The 24,854-nt window shown below is 37.8% G+C and overlaps 1 protein-coding gene and 1 long non-coding RNA gene across 2 annotated transcripts in view; one reads left to right on the top strand and one right to left on the bottom strand.

Annotated features, from left to right (window-relative positions):
* LOC135100434 (uncharacterized) overlaps positions 1-12,181 on the top strand; it is a 16,553-nt gene extending 4,372 nt beyond the window's left edge. The window contains exon 2 of the long non-coding RNA XR_010268709.1: positions 2,415-12,181. This is a non-coding gene — a long non-coding RNA (uncharacterized LOC135100434). The remainder of the gene's footprint in view (positions 1-2,414) is intronic.
* An 11,903-nt stretch (positions 12,182-24,084) lies between these two features.
* Positions 24,085-24,615, bottom strand: LOC135100928 (uncharacterized). Its single transcript, XM_064004547.1, has one exon. The coding sequence runs from the start codon at positions 24,613-24,615 to the stop codon at positions 24,085-24,087; it is 531 nt and encodes a 176-aa protein (XP_063860617.1).
* Between the last annotated feature and the right edge of the window lie 239 nt (positions 24,616-24,854).

Raw genomic sequence — 24,854 nt, forward strand, 5'->3', positions numbered from 1 at the left:
AACAAAAACATCAGCATGCCACTTTCATTGGCAGCGGGTGTATACTGTACAGTGTTTCCTAGTGCCTCTTCAAATTTATTTCAGTACACCCTGGGAGTGTTAATACCCCAGGTTAAGAAGCACTGTAATAATACATAGTTAAGTATCTAAACTCCTTTCCCTAGTCTTATTTTCATATTTTCTTGCATATTTCCAAAGAACTCTTTAGATACCAAAAACTTCATGTAAAGTAGGAAAAAAACTATCCAGATAATAAACTAAAATTTTTGGAAAATAAAGATACTGCCAGGCTCAGATGATGGAGCATTGACTGTCAACAGTGGCAAGGTTGGTCATAAAATGGTGATTGGCATTTGTAAACAAAATTTGACATCAAGAAATAACCTTGTAACCTTCTGGAAGGTTGAGTGTGACAAAGATCAAAGGTAGCTCAATGGCCTTAGGCTTTTCTTTAGAAAGGCCTTTGACCATTAGCTACTTAGGTAGAGAGTCATGAGAGGAATGATGTTGACCATTGCTTCTTTCCCATCTGAGACTGGCAGCTTTTTTATTCTTTAAAAAATGTAGATAATTGGAGCACTTGTCTGAGTTGCCGGTGGTCAGTGGCTTATTTAGACCGGGAGCAGATGAGCAACTCTTGTGGCACCATATTGCTGTGTTGGTGTGTGGCAGGGATGTGGCTTCCCTAAGGTTTCCATTGTTTAAAAGCAAAGCTGTGCACATGAGTGTCTGAGATGAGCGACTGTGGTGAGCTGTTGTTGTGGCAGGGCTTTGTGTCGAGGACCCATGCACATAGGTGACTGTGGCTGAGCGATGGGCATGTGAAGTCATTGACGCCTGATGGACTGCTTGGCAATCATATACCAAATGTAGGTTAATTAACAAGTCATAGTTTTCTTTTTACTTCTCCTTTATTATTTACATCTACATTCGATATAGATCACTTTATTATTGAAACTGAAAACTAACCAGAGATGTGGGATGTATGCTACAATAAGATAGCAAAAGCCAAGGCATGGAAGGAGATGTGTGACATCTTCATGTCCAGCTTCAGAGAGATAGATTCCACAGGAAAAAACAAAGCATTGTGCAATGGCATGGATCTGTCCAGACCCACACCCACAGATTCACATGGGTGACTCTGTGGTGTGGCTCAGTCAAGACACAGTCACTTAAACATGCTTCAGTTCGGTGCCACAGCGTCACAGACACAAAGTCAGTCATCTGATCCCAGCCTTAAAGTAGGACTTCATATATGCTCCCACAGTTCCCTGGAGATGCACTTTCTAAAAGCACCTGTCGTGATGCATTTTGATGTACTGTACCTATTTGCAACAAAACATTAATCCTAGGTGTTTATGCTAACAGTACTCATGGGATCTGATGATGCACACTCTACAGAACAGTTATTATAAGAAAATACTCACAACTAGGCTCTCAGTATTTTCTCATTTTTTTTCTAGTCCTCTGCTACATATTTAGTTTGAAACATTTTTCCACTGGTTCCTACAGGGACTAATGTTTTGTCTGCCAAATCACGAAAAGAATCAAGTAAGTATTATTTATGCTGCAGGCATATTGTAATGGCTAAAATATGCCAAGACGAGATAAACAGCTGGTATCAAACACACCAACTTCTAAACATCAAAAAACCCAGGGCAGGAGATAGGAGTCTGCAGTGCTGTTGTAAAACCTTGTGCTGTGGTTGATTGCACGAACATATCACAAAAGAAGAACCAAAGTGTGAAAGGATGGGTTGTATTTTCAAAGAAGAAAGTGGCAACTCTGGGAGGATATTGGGAGACATGATATAAATAGACAAGCAGCAACTCCAGAAAAGACATTGGGAGACACAATGTCAACAGGCAATCTTCACCAGTGTCCTGCTAAGATTTCACATCAAAGCATGGTTGTTTCTTTCATATGTGCCAGGATTTATAAAGTTACGTTAATTGCATAATTTAATGGATAAAATAAACTTATATAGAGAGGGAAAAATGACATTCGTCTCAAGGTGATGATACATCCCAAACCTGAGATAATGTGTGTAGTATTTAACTCTTTTTGCCATATTTCTTTCTCTTCATTTGATGATGAGAGCTAGAAATGTTCCTAATATTTTACAAGTTGGTTTGATAACACACAGATGATGTAAAGATTTTTTTCCAGCATACCAAGTTTTTTTTTGTGTAATATTAAGTCAGCTGGTGAATCTGGCAGTTTTCCACATCATTGTGAACACCCGTTATTTTTAAGTCAAGAAGATTACAGAGATGCATAGTATTTAGCTTTATACCTTTACTTCCAAAAATTTTAAAGTTTAAATTACCTTATGTATGTATGAGTAGAATGTAGGCTTCTTTGATATTGATTTTCTTTCTAAAGATTTCTGTAACTTTAATTTTTTATTGCAGGAAGGAATGACATTGTGACATCGCAAAATGTCACCCCTTACAGATGTCACCAACCCTCCTGGGCATGAGCCTCTGCTTTATACTCAACACACGATCTTCCAGAAGAGAGAAAGAATGAGACTATCCAGATCTTGTCCAAGAATCCCATGTCATCAGAGTCGAGATGAAATAAACAAGGCACAATCTCACAAAAGCTTCAAAGAAAAAATTGAATCAGTGGCAATAAAAATGTGCAATATTCAGGTTTCAGATCAGAAACATACCAGTACTTACAGCCAGGGATTTACTGCAAACTGTATGTGTTCAAATTCAAGGAACCAAAGTGATGTACTGTTGGCTTCACAGACAACAGATATATTATTGTCACAAGCAGTAGAGACCCTTAGCCTTAGTCAAAACAGTGTTCAATCACGTTTGCAGACATCCAGTCAAACAGGCCAACACAGAAAAAAGTTGGGGAAAATCCCAGAAAAAAAACATAAAGTAAAAAGTAAAGTGGTAGCAAGTTGCAGTGGTCTTCCAGAAACACCAGGCACTTGTGAGAGTGGCATCTCCTCACAGCAGTGTGGTGCATGTGGCCAGGAGTTCACTTCCTTGCCTTTGCTCACTCTGCACTTAGCACGGCATGTGTATGATGGCCTATATGCTGCTCAGTGGTTGAATCAGGCAATGTCTTTAGTTGCATCAAGGCAACCCTCACATGATGATAAGAACAGTATTAATGGTGTACAAAATTCTTCAGTGGACTGATCCATAGCAGCTTTGTCAATGCAATTTAGATTGTTGGAATCACTTCCTTATTTGTGCTATAAATGTTTATGATAAGATGTGAATGTAATTGCACGTTTTCCAGTGTTATCATCTTTCATTACATAAAATGCACAGAAAACTGTATTTTGCTTTTGGACCAGGATCTACTCAGGTGAAAATGAAGTAAAAGCACTTAATTTTTTGGAAAATTGAAATTCATAACTTTCACTCATTGGCACCACTGCCATCTCATCTATCTCTAAAGCTGAATTCTTCACTCAGGTCTTTGCTAAAAGTTCTACTGTGGATGATTCAGGGTTTGTTCCTCCCTCTTTTCCATCCTCAGACTACTTCATGTTACCTATTAAAATTCTTTGCAGTGATGTTTTCCATGCTCTTGCTGGCTTAAACCTTTGTACCCTCAGAAGGCTTACAGACCTGATGGGGTCCATCCTATTGTTCTCTGAAACTGTGCCTCTGTGCTTCCACCTTGCCTAGTCAAACTCTTTCAACCCTGTCTGTCAAATTTTACCTTTCCTTCTTGCTGGAAGTTTGCCTACATTCAGCCTGTACCCTCAAACTATCATCCTATTGCTTTAATTTCCTGCCTATCTAAAGTTTTGAATCTCTTCTCAACAGGAAGATTATTAAACATCTTTCACTTCACAATCTTCTATCTGATCACCACCATGGGTTCCGTCAAGGACACTCTACTGCTGATCTTTTGGCTTTCCTTACTGAGTCTTAGTCATCCTCTTTTAGAGATTTCGGTGAAACTTTTGCTGTTACCTTAGACGTATCAAAAGCTTTGATAGAGTCTGGCACAAAGCTTTGATTTCCAAAGTACCCTCCTATGGTTTCTATCCTTCTCTCTGTAACTTCATCTCAAGTTTCCTTTTTGACTGTTCTTTTGCTGCTGTGGTAGATGGTCACTGTTCTTCTAAATCTTATATTAACAGTGGTGTTCCACAGGGTTCTGTCCTGTCATCCTTTTTCTTCCTATTATTCATCAATGATCTTCTAAACCAAACTTCTTGTCCTATCCACTCTTATGCTGATGATACCACCCTGGACTTTTCCACCTCTTTTTATAGATGTCCAACCCTTCAGGAAGTAAACAGTTCGTGTAGGGAAGCCACACAATACCTGACTTCTGATCTCTCTAGAATTCTAGAATTTCTGATTGGGGCAGAGCAAACTTAGTATTGTTCAATGCCTCAAGAACTAAATTCCTCCATCTATCAACTTGACACAACTTTCCAGGCAACTATGCCCTCTTCTTCAATAACATTCAACCTGTCTCCCTCTACAGTGAACATCCTTGGTCTGAGTTTTACTTATAATCTAAACTGGAAACTTTACGTCTCATCTCTAGCTAAAACAGCTTCTATGAAGTTAGGCATTCTAAGATGTCTCTGCCAGTTTTACTCACCTTTCCAGCTGCTAACTTTGTACAAGGGTCTTATCTGTCCAGGTATGGAGTATGCTTCATATGTCTGGGAGGGGGGTGGGGGTCCACTCATAGCACTTTTCTAGACAGGGTGGAATCAAAAGCATTTCATCTCATCAACTCCTCTTCTCTTACTGACTGTCTTCAACCTCTTTCTCATCACCGCAATGTTGTTCTCTTCTATCGTTATTTTCATGCTAACTGCTCTTCTGATCTCACTAACTGCATGCCTCCCCTCCTTCCACAGCCTTGCTGCACAAGACTCTTCTTTCTCTCACCCCTATTCTGTCCACCTCTCTAATGCAAAAGTTAATCAGTATTCTCAATCATTCATCCCCTTCTCATGTAAACTCTGGAACTCCCTTCCTGCTTCTGCATTTCCACGTTCCTATGACTTGAACTCCTTCAAGAGTGAGGTTTCAAGATGCTTATCCTTCAGTTTTTGACTACAGCTTTGAACCCTATTTTGGGACCAGCATATCGGTGGTCTTTTTTTTTTTTTTTTTTCCCTTCCCCTTGGCCAGTGTCCCTCCTACATAAAAAAAAATTGTATCTGAGAACATCTGAAAATCCTGTTTTTGTTTGCATTTGTTATTTTCAATTATTTATTTATTTATTTATTTATTTATATGAATTTCTTTATTATATTTCTAGTATTAGTGCAATATCTCTTCAATGGAGAGAAATTATTGAGGCATTGATAGATATTTTTTTTCTATTTGTTGATGAACTCTTTATCCCTCTTGCATTTTGTTTGTTGATATTTTAAGGCATGCATTGTGTGATTAGTAGAATCTTTACTAATGCCTACTGTGGTTATTTGCTGGTTGGCATAATTCAGTCATTTCTGTAAAAATCACTTTGAATTTTTGGTTTTAAGTACTTGTATACAATTTGCACATTTTGCAGATTAACTTATTTAAGCTAAGTGTAACCATCTTGAAAGTCAAAGGTGTGTCAAAAGAAGCATAGGGATATTCTTATTCCATGTTATTTTATGGGTATTTGGATCTCAAGTTTGTACTTTATTTCTCATGTAAAGTTTTGCTTTGTAAATACATTTTTAATGGTGATTCCATCACCCACTTCTAATGTAAAAGCTCACGAGTACCATTCTTCCCCAAACTTTGTGTGAGTGCACTTATGTTTTGTGTCCAGTTCATATTCAGGAAACAAATTACTGGATAGCTCAGGAAGTCTTGAATGATATTTAGTATTTAACTTTTATGTCTACTTGAGAAAGGAACATGAAATCCATGTATTTTTTTGTTATATGCTTTGTCCCTTCTTTTGAAGAAAGCCAATTGTATGATTATATATATATATATATATATATATATATATATATATATATATATATATATATATTGCATTCCCTGTGGAAGTGAGGTAAGCAACATGCACAAGAAAACTAGAGAACAGATCCAGTATTAACTTGAGCAATCATTGTTTCATAGGTACATTTGTCTTTAATCAACCCCAGAGCTGAAGTTCAGCTTTGATGCTGCTTTTTTTTTCTTACCCACCCCAGCTCATAACCAGTGTTAACTGAAATAATAAAAAATTAAATTCTTTCTAGTTCAGCTATACTTTTAAGATTTAAGAATACTAATGTTACTTTCTGCTATTCACTTAGTTCTTGGTATCAAAATAAGAGAAGAATGAATACCAGAGGATGAGGCTGAGGCCTTCATCATCTCTCAAAAGACTCCACAATGGAAACAAAATAAAAAAAAAATAGAGAAAAAAAATGGAAGTATAAGACTTGGCATAGAGAGAATATTAGAGGAGAAGAATCTTGCCTTGTACATGTGGGGAGGGAGAGTTTTAAGGCCTGGTGTGCCTTAGAAAGCCTGAATAGTTGGTCAGTGTGAGGCATGTGATACCTATAGATAACCCTTGTGTCACTTGTCTCACTTCAACAAGGAGTGCCACATATGCTGTTGCATTTGCTGTATACTTTATGCTTTTGCATTTAAATTAATAGAAAATTGAGCAACATTTGTGTGAGGGCATGTGAAATCTTTCTGGCATAAATTGTGTAGAACAAGTTTTTAGTCATATGACATACAAAGGCTCATTCTCTGCTCAAGTTTGTGAGTGTATTGTCATTTCAAGATAGAGGATATTAGTAGAAAGTGAGAAACATTCATGGAAGTTGTTTATGATCAGAAATTATGAAGGAACTGGAAAGGTATATTATTTAGTTAAAAGAGAATATCTGTTATATAATAAAGCTGAAATTCCATCTGTGTTATATAATGATAAAGCTGAAATTCCAGTCAGATCATGTCACGTCATTTTGGGCAAGTGTTTAGGCATAAGGCAGGGTATGCAACTTTTGTGATTACTGACATATATGCAGAAGGAACACTGAAGTAACATAACAACTGATGTGCTTCAGTGCTAAGAATTTGACACTGACTTCTTTCATATCAGTGAAATACTTAATCATCAGTCTGGAAGCCTCTATCATCATAATCATTCTGGAAAGTTTGTCAAACTTAGACCAGAACTAAGGAGCTGCTCACCATATTTTTTGACCAAGATGATGTTCACCATAGGTATGCTCTAAAGCAGTGGTTCTCAACCTTTTGTAAGCTAGTTCAATGCAGTTGGGATCCCTTCTGCCCTGTGCCATCCACTCAACCCACTCCCCAATTATGCACCATAGATAGATAGATGCTGCATCTCCTTTGGAGTCCATGATTTTCCATGATTTTTTTCCACTCCCATCCTGTGCTCCTGCCCCCCTGGGAGAGTGTCTGTGCCCCCCTAGTTGAGAACCACTGCTCTAGAGGGTCAAAATGTGAACAGTGATGTTGCAATGTATGATCTATGACAGCTTTGTCATTATAGCACAAGTGCGGTAATCTCTGTATTCACCAAACCATGATTTCTCTCTAGAACCTCCATTCAGTAAACAAGTAAGGGAAAAAAAGTGGGAAAACCTGCCGAGATAATGTACTGACATCACTCTCACACACACACACACACACACACACACACACTGTAGAAGAGACATCAAAAAGTATAGTTTTCCTCACAGAAGTGTCAACAACTGGAATGAACTCAGTGAAGACACTGTCAATGCTGTAACTGGCCATGCTTTTAAGACCAAACTGGATAGATATAGAGATGGGATACTAAGGGATTACTCCCCTCCCATAAACCACAACTAGGTAAATACAACTAAGTAAATATGCACACACACACACACACACACACACACACACACACACACACAGTTTAATCATGGTTATATGTATGTGTTAAATGACAGCATTTTAAAGAGTTCCTCAGTATAATAGTCATCCTTTAAGTGACCTCGTAGCATGTGAGTGAGATAAAGGTTAATGGAGTCTGATTGTGTACATTATATGCCTAGTCTTTAGTTAGTTATATTTTTATAATTATTTTTTATACTTTGTTAATACTTAAGAATCTGTCTTAAAACACACACACACACACACACACACACACACACACTCTTGCATGAACCTAAAGTATAAATGTGTTTGATCATATGTGTTGAGCATATCAGTAGTTTTAACTAGATTTCCAAAGTTAATTTTTTTTTTCTCCAAACTCAGATTAACAAAGTCTGACAAGTGTTAAACTATACTCAGTATATTCAGTATCTTCCTTACTCATTGGTTATATAACCTATTTTGTCTTATTTTTATCTTGTTATCTGTTTTTATTTATTTGGGTGTGATGTAAATGTATGACTTAACTAAATTGTTATTATTATTTTTTCTTACAGATTTGGAAAGTAGCTTGTCAGCCTTCTCTGATTAACAGTGCTCATATACTTGGTTAAACACTTTATTTATAGTGAACTGGCTTCTATGGGATTGAATTGTTTATGTGTACATCTATAATTTCGTAAGAATTTTCCAAAACTTGTCAGTTTCAGTCAGGGTTGGAAAAATCACAATTTTTCTAAACAAAGATAATAAAAATCTTTTTTTTTTTTTTTATCAGATTTTCAAAAAATACAAATTGATTTTAAAAAATTTATTTATTTATTTATTTATTTATTTATTTATTTGTTTATTTTTTATTTATTTATTTATTTATTTATTTTTTATTTATTTATTTTTTTTATCTTTGTTTGTTTCCATTGGTTATTTGTTTCAGTCTTATGATGCCATTTTCTTCTATTAAACTTGGCCAATCTTAAATGAAACCATAGTTTAATATACATTAATGAAGATGAGTTTTTCACATGAAAATCATAAGTAGGACTAATAGTTTAATTAGATCTGTTATGTTAAAAGTAACTAACTTTGCATAAAAAATAAAAGAAAGAATTAACCCTCTAAGACCCAAAGGTAATACTTGTTCATTCTTTTCAGTGGCAGGGAGTGTGCATGATTGAAGAACCCATTTTTGCACTCAGAATTGTTTAGTTTCAAGAGATATTTCCCACCTTGTACTTATATTATGTGTATGAATTATATGCCATTATCATTATAGATATTTTCTATAACATTACCACATAAAATAAAGTAAAATAAGCCAAATTGATTACAATATGGGTCTTGGAATAAATACATATGAACTGTGATTTCAGTTCACAGCAAAAAAAATTAGTGGGCCAACTTTTTATGTATAGACTTCCAAAACATGTGGCATTGTGTTAGCTTCCCAATGAAAGAGTTTGTTTTCTGTGAAATAGTTTAGCATCCTGCAGAAATGAGCTAAAACTAAATGTTTCCAGAAAAACTGTATTTTCTTATATCTATTAGGTTTTTTCATCAATTATTTATGATACAGTTTTGAATTTGATTTTGCCATGTAAAACTACTCACAACAAAGATAATGGATGTAGTTTATATATATATATATATATATATATATATATATATATATATATATATATATATATATATATATATATATATATAGTTTTTCTTTATATTTATATCAACCCTGCGTTAGTAAATACGTACATACCGCCAGAATTAACACCATATTTTCTCGCAACTTTCCTGTGTAAAATAGTAATTTTATATGCTTATAATAATGAGAATTTTCAAAAGAATATCAGTGATGTCTTCAAAGTTTTCATATCTGGAGTATTTCCTGGGATATGTTCATGTTTCTTTGACTAACCACTAAACAAAAATGTAATAATTTACTCTCTCTCTCTCTCTCTCTCTCTCTCTCTCTCTCTCTCTCTCTCTCTCTCTCTCTCTCTCTCTCTCTCTCTCTCTCTCTCTCTCTTAATTTTGAAGAAGGATAATTTTCAAATCTAATATATAAATAGGTTTGAAAATTATCATTATCCTTCAAAATTGTATGGTTATTATGTGGAGAGAGAGAGAGAGAGAGAGAGAGAGAGAGAGAGAGAGAGAGAGAGAGAGAGAGAGAGAGAGAGAGAGAGAATAAATATCACAAGTGCAATCTTAGACTACTGCAAAAAAAGTCCGGACTTGGATTTAAATGCTGTTACCAAATGTTACAGTAAAATCCCTCTTATCCGGCATCAACGGGACCGCCGACATGCCGGATACTTGAATAGAAGTGAAATTATGTCCACAATCACCACCCTACACTCACTCATCTTACCATAACAAAGGTCAGCTGATCTTAATCAGCAGCTGATCTGATCAGCTGCTTAAGTGCAAGCACAACACGCTTCCTCTTTTCTACAACTTTAGGCATGATGAAGGCATCAGGCGATAAACAGTGCACACGCGGGACTGAGTCACTGAGTAAACACAGTGCAGAGGGCTGCAGGTGGCGCGAAGCAGTGCGCTCTGGTGGCGAGGGGACAAGTATGCCTCGCACGGGAATTTTAATTGATTTTATGAGTACACATTGATTTTTTATTGATTTTAAGGCTCGGGGAAAAATGTGCCGGATACTTGAAGCTGCCGGATACTCGAATGCTGGATGAGAGGGATTTTACTGTATATGATAATTTAGATATATTTTCATTACTTAGTAATATGATTCTCATATTCATGTACTGAAAACATATTTTGCATATATCTAATATATCATAATACTCAGTGAATCACCAAACAGAGGATGGGTGACAAGCCTTAGACCTTTAAATCCTGCTGCCACTCAGAAAACCTTCAGAATCTGACTGCCAGGAGCCCATTGGCAGATATAATGACTGGGCAGTACATATAGTTTTTGTTGACCATTACTATACAGTTTTGAAATTCATCGTCTTACTCTCATCTTGGTTAAATTTTACACAGATAGGGTCATTTCTTGATTTTTGTTGAATATTTATTACTTTGCCATGCCATATGACGCATCAAGCATTATTGAGGTTTCCAGACCACATTCTATGAATGACACTTTGTCATTGGAATTGTGAGGGTTAATCTCATTAAACTTCGTTATTACATTTATTGTTATTAGCAACAAAAACACCATTTTTTTTATGCTTTGGAATATTTTTCTTGTATGAGATGGCAATGATTCCTTGGTGCCTGACTTGCTACACCACCAGTACAGGATCAGTACAGGGCAAGTTGACTTGATACTTCTCCTGTATAACTGGTTCATATATTCTTCCTTCGTCATATATATATATATATATATATATATATATATATATATATATATATATATATATATATATATATATATATATATATACATATATATATATATATATATATATATATATATATATATATATATATATATATATATATATATATATATATATATAAAATTTAAACCATTAGTTTTACTCGATATAACACTTAAACAATTTTAAAGTACAGTATATTTAATTTTGATATAAATCAAGATTTTTGACATTTAAATAAGTTTAAATAACTGGATTTAAATTTTATTTAAATCAAACCAACCCTGGTTTTAATAGGACAATTTATCCTCTTAAGTGCCAGTCTTAAATTTTAAGGGTTGACTTATTTTTGAGTGTACTAAGTGAGCCTATACCTTGCATTAGCTATAAGTGAAGTGGCAAGGCAGTGTATCCTAAGCTTTAAGGATATCTTTGCTACTTCTAATCCATTTATTTCAAATACAGTAGAAAGTTTTTGAGTTTGGGACCAATTACTTTTTAAGACATTTCTGTAAACTTCAAAGTGCCTTCCATCATACATGTGTATACTGTACTTGCTGTTTTGTACTGTCAAACTCATTTCTCCATCAAAATATTATGTACTTGTTTCAAGATAATTTTTTTATATTGTGTTTTCTGTCATGATTTCATAATTTCATGATTTATATATACCTATATAATTCAATAGTTACTGTAATACAAGTGGTATAATGCATTAGGATTAGATAAAGCAGCCAAGCAAATGTATAGAATTTAAATTTCTAGGACTGTTTTCCAAGGTTCAAAGCAAGCATCTATGTTATATTTATCTTTTCCTTTGTTTCATATCCATTTATGTTTTATAAATCATACATCAATGGGAGTGTGGAGATGTTCCCAAATATTAACCAAAGTTGAAGTACAATTTCATTGTCAGCCAGTTTTAACAAATAGTAAATTCTTAGGATAGTTGTCCAAACACTAGTGAAAATAATAATGAAATAAAAAAAATTACTCATCTTGAAAGTTCTTATTAATTACATCCTTAAAAATTTCTCATTATTGTAGGGAATTATCATGACGTCATTACATCAGTGACCATCAAGCGCCACCTCCTCTCTGCCATGACTACATATGTCTCACTCCATAGTCTGCTTACATTTTCCATCAAGGTCTCCATGAACTTCTGTTTCCTCTGGCTCTTCTTCCTTCAACTTTTATGAGTAATCCCTTTCCATACTTCTGGCTCTCAGCAGCTGCTTCATGCCTCAACAGGTTGCTCATAACTCCCTCTTCAGTGCACGTCACTACATTTCCTGATTACTTGGTTCTTGTTGTCCATGGAATTCTTTGCATCCTTCTTTGGAACCACATCTCCACTGCTTCTAATTTCTTTTACATATTTTTAATAGTCCAAGATTCACATCATGTTAAAAACTAACCAAACATAGCATTTATTTTTTTTCTTAAATTCAATTCATTGATAAATTTCTAATCTTTATAAAAACAAATTTGTAATTTTTTTTTTTAATGGTTTGCTTCTTCTGACATAAAACACCAAGTATTTAAATCCTGACCTACCTTCCTCCAGTATGAATACGTATACTAGTATTTACTCTCCCTTCATTGTGTTACACTTAGGATCTCCATTTTCTTCACGAGAGAAGCAAAATTTACTATGGAGGTTGATGCTTCACTTTTAGCAACCTGGCCCAGCCCGACTGTAACGCTATTCAAACGCTAATATCCAGAACTACGTGGCCAGTCATAACGAAATTAGCACAATATGATAGTACAACTCTATCAATTTTATATCATATAGCTTTCATCTCTTCTACAGGGTAAAGTCAATGTTTATTTTGCAAATACTAGAAAGGTGTCAAAAATAGGATTTCTTAAAATCTACTAAATCTTCACTAACTTATTTTTGTCTTAACAAGATCAGACACATAGCATTGAATGCCCAATAAGATTTTCCATCCAATGGTATGCAGGACAGTCATTCAGTTCTCACAAAAGTTTTGAGCTAGAATTATTTTTTTAATATTAGGATAAGTGCCATGTCCCCCACACTACCTGTAACACTATTCAAATGCTAACATCTCCATAAGAAAGCAGCCAACCTTAACTAAATTAGGACTATATCATAGCAGAACTCTATCAAAATTACGATCTAGGTTTCATCTCTTTTATTCGGTGAAGTCAATGGGTAACTTGCAAAAAGTAGAAGGGTGTCATAAGTGGGATTTTATTAAGTAACTAATTTTCTGCAATTTTTTGCAACTTACTTTTGTCTCAACAATACTGAATACATATCAATGGATACAGAATTAAATTTTGTATCCAATGGTATATAGTAGAACGACTCGCCTCTCACAAAGTTTTTGAGCTATAGTGATTTGAATATTGGTTAAGTTCAGTATGTGTGCTGAGCCTGAAATTGCCACTAACTTTACAACTAATGAATTGATAAACCTCACATACATTAATACAAGTTATAACGAAAAATCATTTTAGATTTACAGCACTATTCCCCATTCGCTTCGCTCGTCAATTGCCTTCCTATATTCTTTTTATTCTCAGAAGAACATTTAGACATTGGCAGAGATCTGTTAGCTACACTGCCACATCACACAATTTCTCTTAAATATACCAGTTCTTTTTACTTTTTTTATTGAAATTCAAGTATTAAATATGAGTTACAGTAAAATCCCTCTTATCCGGCATCAACGGGACCACCGACATGCCGGATACTTGAATAGAAGTGAAATTATGGCCACAATCACCACCCTACACTCACGCATCTTACCATAACAAAGATCAGCTGATCGCTGTGCCGTGTGTCGCCACCCGCGCTGCCACCTCACACTCACCAACACACAATACTACTGTACTAACATTCTCTTTAATACTTTTCTCTTATAAATAAGTTGATGGGTTACAAAAATAAAGTACGTATACACTTATTTGCTTTATTCAACATTAGCCAACATGTATAGCATACAATAAAGATATGAAAATGTACGAGTGTTTGTGACACTTTTTCGCTTCCCACACCTCTCATTCAACACCCTCCGGGTCATCAACATCATCAGATTCTGTACTTGTTTGCCCCACTTCTTTTCCCTTACAAGCTACTTTAAAATAGTTTCTAATGTCTTCTTGTTTGCAGCTCCTTCTTCTTTGCAGCAAAAACTCATTCTCAATGCAGTGAAGGGTCATAACATCTCGGGTTGACATGTATGTGCACTGCTCAGCAAACCTGACAAAGCCAGCTATGTGTTTTGCAGCCTGTTCCCAAGTTACTTTAGGCTCATTATCATCATCATCATCATCACTATCATCACTAATTTTCTCTAAATGATCTACTACAGCATTAATAAGTTCCTTGTCTGTGAGAGTGAATGTTACGGCCTGATTTTCGTCCACATCCACGCATTCCTGTAACGCTTCATCTGTCACTTTAAGTTGCACATTTCCCCCCCTTTCTCTCAGCTCCCTCACCACCGAATTTTTCATGCCACCTACAAACCCTTCAAACTCCTCATCATCCTCATCATCACACATCATCAAAGGGTACAATTTGTGCCAACATCGCATCACTGTTTGCCTTTTAACGTCTAGCCAAGCAAGTGAAGCCATGAATATCGCATCCTTAACATTAAACTTTTTTTTTTTTGTGCCGTCCTCAAAATTAATCATAATTTAATCGATTTTATGAGTACACATTGATTTTTTATTGATTTTAAGGCTCGGGGAAAAATGTGCCGGATACTTGAAGCTGCCGGATACTCGAATGCCAGATGAGAGGGATTTTACTGTACTTAGCTCATCAAACCATGCAGTACTACAAATGATTTGGGTTTTAAGATAATAAATAGTCAGGGTTTTGCATAAATATAAATAAAACATTTGACAACATAGCTTTGCAGTGTTGTCACTTAGGTCGAGCACCTGTGGTGCTTATCAGTAGGGGTCAGATGACTCAGGTCAGAGAAAGGGGGTGGCTCAGCCTCTCGAGCAGTGGCGCCTTGTAGCTAAAATTAGTGATGGTGATGCTTCAGAAAATTTTTAGTCATTGTTTTAATATTGTGTAAAAGGAAACAAAAAGAAAATTTATACATAAATTTGATAAAATCCTAAACAGAACAAAATCAAACATTTTCTACTTACTAATAGCCCAAATTGTTACAGTTCAAGCATGATCCATTCATTTAAAAATGAAATCCAAAAAGAAACACTACCTTCCACCAGCACACCAGGGTCAGCAGTGCATGAACCACAGTGCTCTCTCACTCCCTAGAATGCAGCTTCCTATCTTGGACATGTGAGCATGCACACAACAGCCAAACACTGTGTCGCTGGAACTGGGAAATGCATAGTTCTATACAAGGATTTTTGTATATATATATATATATATATATATATATATATATATATATATATATATATATATATATATATATATATATGACATGTGACATGTGAGTTTCTTGCTTGTATGTAACACGGACATGATATCCAGATTATTATTATATATATATATATATATATATATATATATATATATATATATATATATATATATATATATATATATATATATATATATATATATGGTTAATCTGGATATTATGTCCGTGTCACATACAAGCACGAAACCCACATGTCATTTTTTTTTTTTTTTTTATGTAGGAAGGACACTGGCCAAGGGCAACAAAAATCTAATAAAAAAAAAAATGCCCAGTGAAATGCCAGTCCCATAAAAGGGTCAAAGCAGTAGTCAAAAATTGATGAATAAATGCCTTGAAACATCCCTCTTGAAGGAATTCAAGTCATAGGAAGGTGGAAATACAGAAGCAGGCAGGGAGTTCCAGAGTTTACCAGAGAAAGGGATGAATGATTGAGAATACTGGTTAACTTTTGCATTAGAGGTGGGCAGAATAGGGATGAGAGAAAGAAGAAAGTCTTGTGCAATGAGGCCACGGGAGAAGGGGAGGCATGCAGTTAGTAAGATCAGAAGAGCAGTTAGCATGAAAATAACGGTAGAAGAAAGCTAGAGATGCAACACTGTGGCAGTAAGAGAGAGGCTGAAGACAGTCAGTTAGAGGAGAGGAGTTGATGAGACGAAAAGCTTTTGATTCCACCCTGTCTAGAAGAGCAGTATGAGTGGAACCCCCCCAGACATGTGAAGCATACTCCATACATTGACGGATAAGGCCCTTGTACAGAGTTAGCAGCTGGGGGGATGAGAAAAACTGGTGGAGACATCTCAGAACACCTAACTTCATAGAAGCTGTTTTAGCTATAGATGAGATGTGAAGTTTCCAGTTCAGATTATAAGTAAAGGACAGACCGAGGATGTTCAGTGTAGAAATAACAGTTGAGTGTCATTGAAGAAGAGGGGATAGTTGTCTGGAAGGTTGTGTTGAGTTGATAGATGGAGGAATTGAGTTTTTGAGGCATTGAACAATTCTAAGTTTGCTCTGCCCCAATCAGAAATTTTAGAAAGATCCAAAGTCAAGTGTTCTGTGGCTTCCCTACGTGAAATGTTTACCTCCTGAAGGGTTGGACGTCTATGAAAAGACGTGCAAAAGTGCAGGGTGGTATCATCAGCGTAGGAGTGGATAGGACAAGAAGTTTGGTTTAGAAGATCATTAATGAATAATAAGAATAGAGTGGGTGACAGGACAGAACCCTGAGGAACACTACTGTTAATAGATTTAGAAGAACAGTGACTGTCTACCACAGCAGCAATAGAACGGTTAGAAAGGAAACTTGAGATGAAGTTACAGAGAGAAGGATAGAAGCCGTAGGAGGGTAGTTTGGAAATCAAAGCTTTGTGCCAGACTCTATCAAAAGCTTTTGATATGTCCAAGGCAACAGCAAAAGTTTCACCAAAATCTCTAAAAGAGGATGACCAAGACTCAGTAAGGAAAGCCAGAAGATCACCAGTAGAGTGGCCTTGACGGAACCCATACTAGCAATCAGATAGAAGGTTGTGAAGTGATGGATGTTTAAGAATCTTCCTGCTGAGGATAGATTCAAAAACTTTACATAGGCAGGAAATTAAAGCAATAGGATGGTAGTTTGAGGGATTAGAATGGTCATCCTTTTTAGGTAAAGGTTGAATGTAGGCAAACTTCCAGCAAGAAGGAAAGGTAGATGTTGACAGACAGAGCTGAAAGAGTTTGACTAGGCAAGGTGCAAGCAGGGAGGCACATTTTCGGAGAACAATAGGAGGCACCCCATCAGGTCCATAAGCCTTCCAAGGGTTTAGACCAGCGAGGGCATGGGAAACATCACTGCGAAGAATTTAAGTAGGTGGCATGAAGTAGTCAGAGGGTGGAGGAGAGGGAGGAATAAGCCCAGAATCATCCAAGGTAGAGTTTTTAGCAAAAGTTTGAGCGAAGAGTTTAGCTTTAGAAATAGATGTGATAGCAATGGTGCCATCTGGTTGAAATAAAGGGGGGAAAGAAGAAGAAGCAAAGTTATTGGGAGATATTTTTGGCTAGATGCCAGAAGTCATGAGGGGAGTTAGATCTTGAAAGGTTTTGACACTTTCTGTTAATGAAGGAGTTTTTGGCTAGTTGGAGAACAGACTTGGCATGGTTCTGGGCAGGAATATAAAGTGCATGAGATTCTAGTGATGGAAGGCTTAAGTACCTTTAGTGGGCCACCTCTCTATCATGTATAGCACGAGAACAAGGTGTGTTAAACCAAGGTTTAGAAGGTTTAGGATGAGAAAAAGAGTGAGGAATGTACGCCTCCATGCCAGACACTATCACCTCTGTTATGCGCTCAGCACACAAAGACGGGTCTCTGACACGGAAGCTGTAGTCATTCCAAGGAAAATCAGCGAAATACCTCCTCAGGTCCCCCCAACTAGCAGAGGCAAAACGCCAGAGGTACCTTCGCTTAGGGGGATCCTGAGGAGGGATTGGAGCAATAGGACAAGATAAAGATATGAGATTGTGATCGGAGGAGCCCAATGGAGAAGAAAGGGTGACAACATAAACAGAACAATTAGAGGTCAGGTAAAGATCAAGAATGTTGGGTGTATCTCCAAGACCGTCAGGAATACGAGTAGGGTGTTGCACCAATTGCTCTAAGTCGTGGAGGATAGCAAAGTTGAAGGCTAGTTCACCAGGATGATCAGTGAAGGGAGAGGAAAGCCAAAGCTGGTGGTGAACATTGCAGTCTCCAAGAATGGAGATCTCTGCAAAAGAGAAGAGGGTCAGAATGGGCTCCACTTTGGAAGATAAGTAGTCAAAGAAATTCTTATAGTCAGAGGAGTTAGGTGAAAGCTATACAGCACAGATAAATTTAGTTTGAGAGTGACTCTGTAGTCGTAGCCAGATGGTGGAAAACTTGGAAGATTCAAGATCATGGGCACAAGAGCAGGTTAAGTCATTGCCCACATAAACGCAGCATCCAGCTTTGGATCGAAATTGAGGATAGAGAAAGTAGGAGGGAACAGAAAAGGGGCTACTGTCAGTTGCCTCAGACACCTGCGTTTCAGTGAGGAAAAGAAGATGAGGTTTAGAAGAGGAGAGGTGGTGTTCTACAGATTGAAAATTAGATCTTAGACTGCAAATGTTGCAGAAGTTAATGAAGAAAAAGTTGAAGGGGGTGTCAAGACACTTAGGGTTGTCGACATGGAGAAAGGTTTGTGACCTTGCCATAAATGTATAAATAAATAAATAAATAAATAAATAAAAATAAAAAATTGGGGCCACATGTCTAGTATGGCTGTAATAGCACTTGTGAGTGTGGAGAAATTCAATATTTTCTAAGTCCAGCGAGCTTTGCACCAGTCAAGAGTAAACACTGAAATGATTTTTTTTTGTTTATAACTGGGATTTGTGGGTAGCAGCATATTAGGATTTCATGGTATCTATACAGCTGATCCTTCCAATCACATGCTGCCACTCGTGAGGCCATTCCTGTGGCTGCCAATTATGGCTTTCCACGGTAGGTTCAGTTACATTTTTCATTTGTTTTAGAGACATCTTAGGCATTCTGATAGAAGCTCACTGTCATTTGTTGATATGGCTACCTAGTGGAAGGAGATGAAGCGAACAGTACTAGTGTTCAGCAGGAAAAAAGTCACTATGTGAGATATTTAACAACAGCAATGATTAAGATGTGATATATAGACATAAGGAAGAGGTTCCATATGTTTACTAAGGAAGCCACCAAACTGTACCCACCTCCATCACCCTGAGAATCTCCATACTACACCGATAAGGCATGACAGTATCATTTTTGAGGTCCCTTATTAGATTAGGTTATGCTAGGTTAGGTTAGATTAGGTATATTAAGTTATGCTAGGTCAGCTTTGATTAGGTTAGGTTCATGTCCTAGCCGGGGGGGGGGGTGTCTGGGGGGTGGGAACAGCCCCACCAGCTAGATTACGTTATGCTAGGTTAGATTAACGTCCAAGCACGAGGGGTCTAGGGGCTAGGATAGGTTTGTGAAATTTAAAATATTAAGGTAAATTTCCTTAGATTTTTTAATACCCTTATTTCACCTATTTTTTATCCCACCCCCCAAAAAACCCCCAATTCCCCACAGGCCCCCAAGCTTCTTTGAGGGGTTAGGGAAAGACGGGGGTGGAAAGGGGGGGGCGGATCTCTTATCAAGAAATACCATATATATATATATATATATATATATATATATATATATATATATATATATATATATATAGAGAGAGAGAGAGAGAGAGAGAGAGAGAGAGAGAGAGAGAGAGAGAGAGAGAGAGAGAGAGAGAGAGAGAGAGAGAGAGAGAGAGAGAGAGAGAGAGAGAGAGAGAGAGATTATAGAAAAATTATTCACACAGCACCATACAACATTTTGAGAGAGAGAGAGAGAGAGAGAGAGAGAGAGAGAGAGAGAGAGAGAGAGAGAGAGAGAGAGAGAGAGAGAGAGAGAGAGAGATTATAGAAAAATTATTCACACAGCACCATACAACATTTTGAGAGAGAGAGAGAGGGGGGGGACGGTAGGACGGTCGCCTGTCCTTTCCAAAAAGTTGTTACACCGGTAATTGATCCTGTAGAGGCACGGCAACACAGCTCATGGGGAATTTCCCTACTCGGCCAACATCCAAAACGATCTTCTAGGAGAAAACATTATAGGCGTTTTACTGGTTGTATTGTTGTGGCGCTGGGGTTGCGTTGGCAACGCCGCACTGAGTATTCATTTGCAACACTGATGTTAAGGAGTGAGTGTGGTGACCTTGAAACTATGCAGTTGCAGGAGAGGTGATTGGTTGCAAGGGACATAGTGAGCTGGCCAATCACGGGAGATCACATCTGATTTAAGATGTGCTGGGGGCCTGGAAGAGCTGAAAGTGCATGTTCTCCCAAATGCAGTCTCCGTGCAGACCAGCAGGACAGAAAGTGCCCATTTTTTTTTCCCAGACGTTGCCTCCATGTTGACCAGAGACAAAGAAAGTGCCTGCTTCTTGATCACGTTCCTCCCGTGTTGCTCTGTCCTCGAGACTCGTTGTTGGATTATGTGCACTACTGCTGCCTGGAACAGTGGCCGCCTGAGACCGAGGTATGTGTGTGACTCCTCCGTGATTCCTGACTGTGCAGACAATGGGTGGCAGTATAGACAGTGTGTGCTGCTGCCTGTGTTGTGTGATGTGTTACCTTGCAAAACTGGACGCTGTGCTGTATTACACTGCGATACTAGACGCTGTGTTGAGTGAGACCATAGGTGCACCTTGCACTAGTGTTGCGTGCCCTGCCCTGTACTGCGATGGGTACTGGGTGCCTTGTAGAGCTGGATGGGAACTGGTTCCAGAATCGGTTCCGACGGTTCCGCTAGGCCATGCTTGGAATCGGTTCCTAGTCTTGGAGCCGATTCCACCTTAATGATTCCTCGTGAGTACTGATGGCTGATGCTCATGAGTTACAAATCACAAACAGTTATGCAGTGTTTAAAATATATAATCATGAATATTATTCAGGAAGTTTTGCAAATGGTATCTACAAATGAATAAAATGGAGTGTAAAGGAATGATACATGAATAGCGTCCCTTCACCCAGTATTTAAAGAAATCGTATGAATGATATGAAAATATATTCGTTCATGATGGTCAATAGTATGCACAAATTTAGTGTTATCATATGCGTAATATTTTCTTAACACTCTGGTAGCCGTCCTGTGACGTCGTGAATAGGTATAAAATAGTATTGTGCGACCGGCGACTTGCTCATAAGAGCTAAAACTGCCTAAGAGAGAGGGAACCCATGACCATCATCCTCATGAATAAAGACCTTATTTTTTTTCAGATACTCAAAATGATTTACTTGTACATTGCACTCTAACCCTTCCTCTCTCACATTCTAACGTAATATTTTTATAGGCACCAAGCCTTTTTCTAAAGGCAGCATGCTGAAGGTGCACATATCGCGTTTGTACCTACTTTGCAGCGTCAGAGCATAGAGAACGGAGGTGTACATCTCACTTAGTAAGCCTAAATTTCAAGTAAAACAATGACATCCAAGCAGAATAGAACAGCTCCAGTGTGGACGTACATGGAGCAGACGTCGTCTGACGTCGTTGTATGCTTGGTGTGTAAAGATAAGCTGAAGTACAGTGGAAGTACATGGAACATGATGAAACACCTGCACACCAGACATCCCATTGAATATGCAGAGTTCAAGGAGGATGCAGGTATGGAAATTGTTGCCAAACACCCCAGACCATCCACCTGTGCTCAACCAACACTGATCGAGATCATCACTAGGGCTCAGCTGTATAAGAATGACTTGAATAAGAGAAAGAACTTGACGCTCTGGTTGTCAGGATGATAGTGGAAGATTTACAACCATTATCTGTTGTTGAAGACAAGGGATTCAAGAGATTAGTAAATGGACTCAACCCGATATGACTTGCCAAACCGCAGAGGGATAGGTAGGACTGTCTTACCATCTATATACAATAGAGAGGTAGTGAGTCCATCAAGGGCTGGAGAAGGCTATACATATTACTTTAACAACAGACATTATGAACATCCCGACAAACAAAAGGGTTCATCACAGTGACAGCTCACTACATATCCCCAGAGTGGGTCCTCAAGTCTGCTGTGCTTGATACTTTTTCGTATGGTTAAGTCCCACACAGCAAGTAATATTGCAGAAGATATAAGACTTGTCTACAATAAATGGAACATTTCAGATAAAATTCACTCAATTGTGACTGATAATGCTGCTAACATGATTGCAGCAATAAAACTAATGAATGTTCGCCATACCCCGTGCTTTGCACACACTTTGAATGTAGTTGTTCAGGACTCCATTAAGAACACTGAAGATTTCCAGAAGTTAAAAGAAAAAATTAAAGACTACTTATTGTCTTTTTTTTTTTTTTTCATCACAGCGTGAAGGCTTCTGATAAGCTCATGCAGGTGCAAGAGCAGCACAAGCAGCCTTCAAAAAAAAAACTTATTCAGGATATAGAAACTTGATGGAATTCTACATACTACATGATGGAACCATATTTAGAGTAACATGACCACGTGACATACACTCTCTGCTATCTGGGTAAAACTAATATCTATCTATTTAACGAGGAGTTTGTAATAATCTCTGCCAGTATTCTAGATGAGTCCTGGAACTGCTGCGCATTAGTGGTAACCATCTGAGCAGCACGGTGGCGGCTCCAAGTCTTGGTACTCACAACGCACTCTACACGATTCTCCACGGAACTGATTCCGGGACCGGCTCCACCGGATAACCGTCTGAGCAGCGCGATGGCAGCTCCAAGACTCTGGTACTCACCCCGCGCGCTGGCGGGTCCAAGACTGGTACCGGCCCTGTGCACTCCACATGATTCTCCGCGACGGATCCGCCAGCCCAAGGAATCGATTCCATGGATACCTAAGTTATCAGTTCCTGCCCATCACTAGTGCCTTGTACCCTATAGCAGTGTTGCCAGTGAGAGAAAACTTATTTTCCAAGATCAACACCCACAAAATTCCAAGATTTCTGAAAACAACAGTTTCATACATAATCTAATTAATAGAAAGTTAGGAACTCATAAATACACAGTCTTATGATACTCACCTTGATGATGAAATGATAGGTTAGAACTTGAGAAATACGACAGCTTCGTCATCACTACCAGGTTCGAACTTGAGAAATACGACAGCTTCGTCATCACTACCAGGTTCCTCTTCCGCATGCAGTGTTACCATACTACCCTTCTTTACTTGTGATTCTCTTTCAGATAACAGTGGCCAGTTTTCATGTCTCTGATCAGTGCACTTGATGGCTCCCAGTTCATGCAAGAGGTAGCTTGTCTAGCAATAGCTTGTTTTGCCAATAAACGATTAGCAACTGTTAAAACTTGTTGTCTGTTGGTTTGCTTTATTTCACTGAAATTCATCTGGGAGAACACTCTCTCGACACAGGCCGATGAATGGGGGAGGGCTAACAGATAGTACATAAACTCTGACAAAAGTTCAAATTTTCTGCAGCCAATTCCATCTTAAACTGACTGCATTTCGTACTAAAATGCTGCTTTTTCACTCATATCTTTATTCATCTCATATCCTTACAACGCAAAAGATCTTTCCACTGATCTTGTAGGTCATCCATCTTCTCTTCTTTCACAATTGTAGGGAAACAGACTGCTAATTTTGCCATTTATTTAAGGCATCTCTGACTGGAAAGTGCTTCTTTTGGTTCCAAAATTCGTAGCACTGTCTTCTTCAAAACTGAATCTTTACTTAATCTGGACACACAGTTCAACCAAATAACACTAACAGTCGCTTAGAAATCTTTGTTCATGATCTAGTGGTTTTCGGAGGTGCAGTGCTTCACATCTAACTCCAAGGCTAAGGTCACTTAAACTTTTATGTACTTTTCTGTCACGTGAATCTTCTTCTTCTTCTTCTTCCCAGCTTTTCCCTATTCGGGGTCGCCGTTGTGAATGAGCCTTCTCCACGTATTTCTATTGTTTGCCATCTCTGGATTTATATTCTTCTCCCCAAGATCTCCGTTTATGCAGTCAATCCATCTTCTTTTGGGCCGTCCTCTTCTTCTAACTCCCTCCATCTCCATTTCCATGATCTCCCTTCCTACGTGGTCTTCGCCAACTCTTCTTCTCAAGTGTCCATACCACCTCAACCTTGACTCCTGGATCTTCTTGGAGACTTCAACTACTTTCACCGTTCCTCTTATGTACTTATTCCTAATTCGGTCTGTTCTGTTGACTCCCACCATCCATCTCAACATCTTCATCTCCGCTACATCCATCTTCCTCTCTTCAATCTTCTTCAAAGGTGCTGCTTCTAGCCCATACATCAAAGCAGGTCTAACGACTGCTTTGTGGACTTTGCCCTTCACTCTTACTGGTACCCTTCTATCGCATATCACACCCGAAACTTGCCGCCAATTGTTCCAGCCACACTGAATCCGAAAGTTCACTTCTTTTTCCATTTCCCCTGTCTCATCTGTCACGTGAATCTACGTCAGTTTAAGAGACTCGGTGACTTTGTCTTGTATAAACATCCCAAGGATACTCTGGTACTGGTCTGAGATTATTGAGTACAGTGAACTTAACCTCAAGTACTGTGCCTGCAACTGTACACTCATCTTGTCCACCTTGCCAAGAATGTAGTTTAAGAAGAGTAGCATATGTTTTGTTCCACGTGTTATCATTGTTTTACTTATATTTG

The sequence above is a fragment of the Scylla paramamosain genome, chromosome 5, assembly GCF_035594125.1.
Source record: "Scylla paramamosain isolate STU-SP2022 chromosome 5, ASM3559412v1, whole genome shotgun sequence".
NCBI lineage: Eukaryota > Metazoa > Arthropoda > Malacostraca > Decapoda > Portunidae > Scylla > Scylla paramamosain.

Coding starts and splice junctions, on each gene's coding strand:
- LOC135100928 (XM_064004547.1), bottom strand. CDS start 24,615: ATGGAAAAAGAAGTGAACTTTCGGATTCAGTGTGGCTGGAACAATTGG.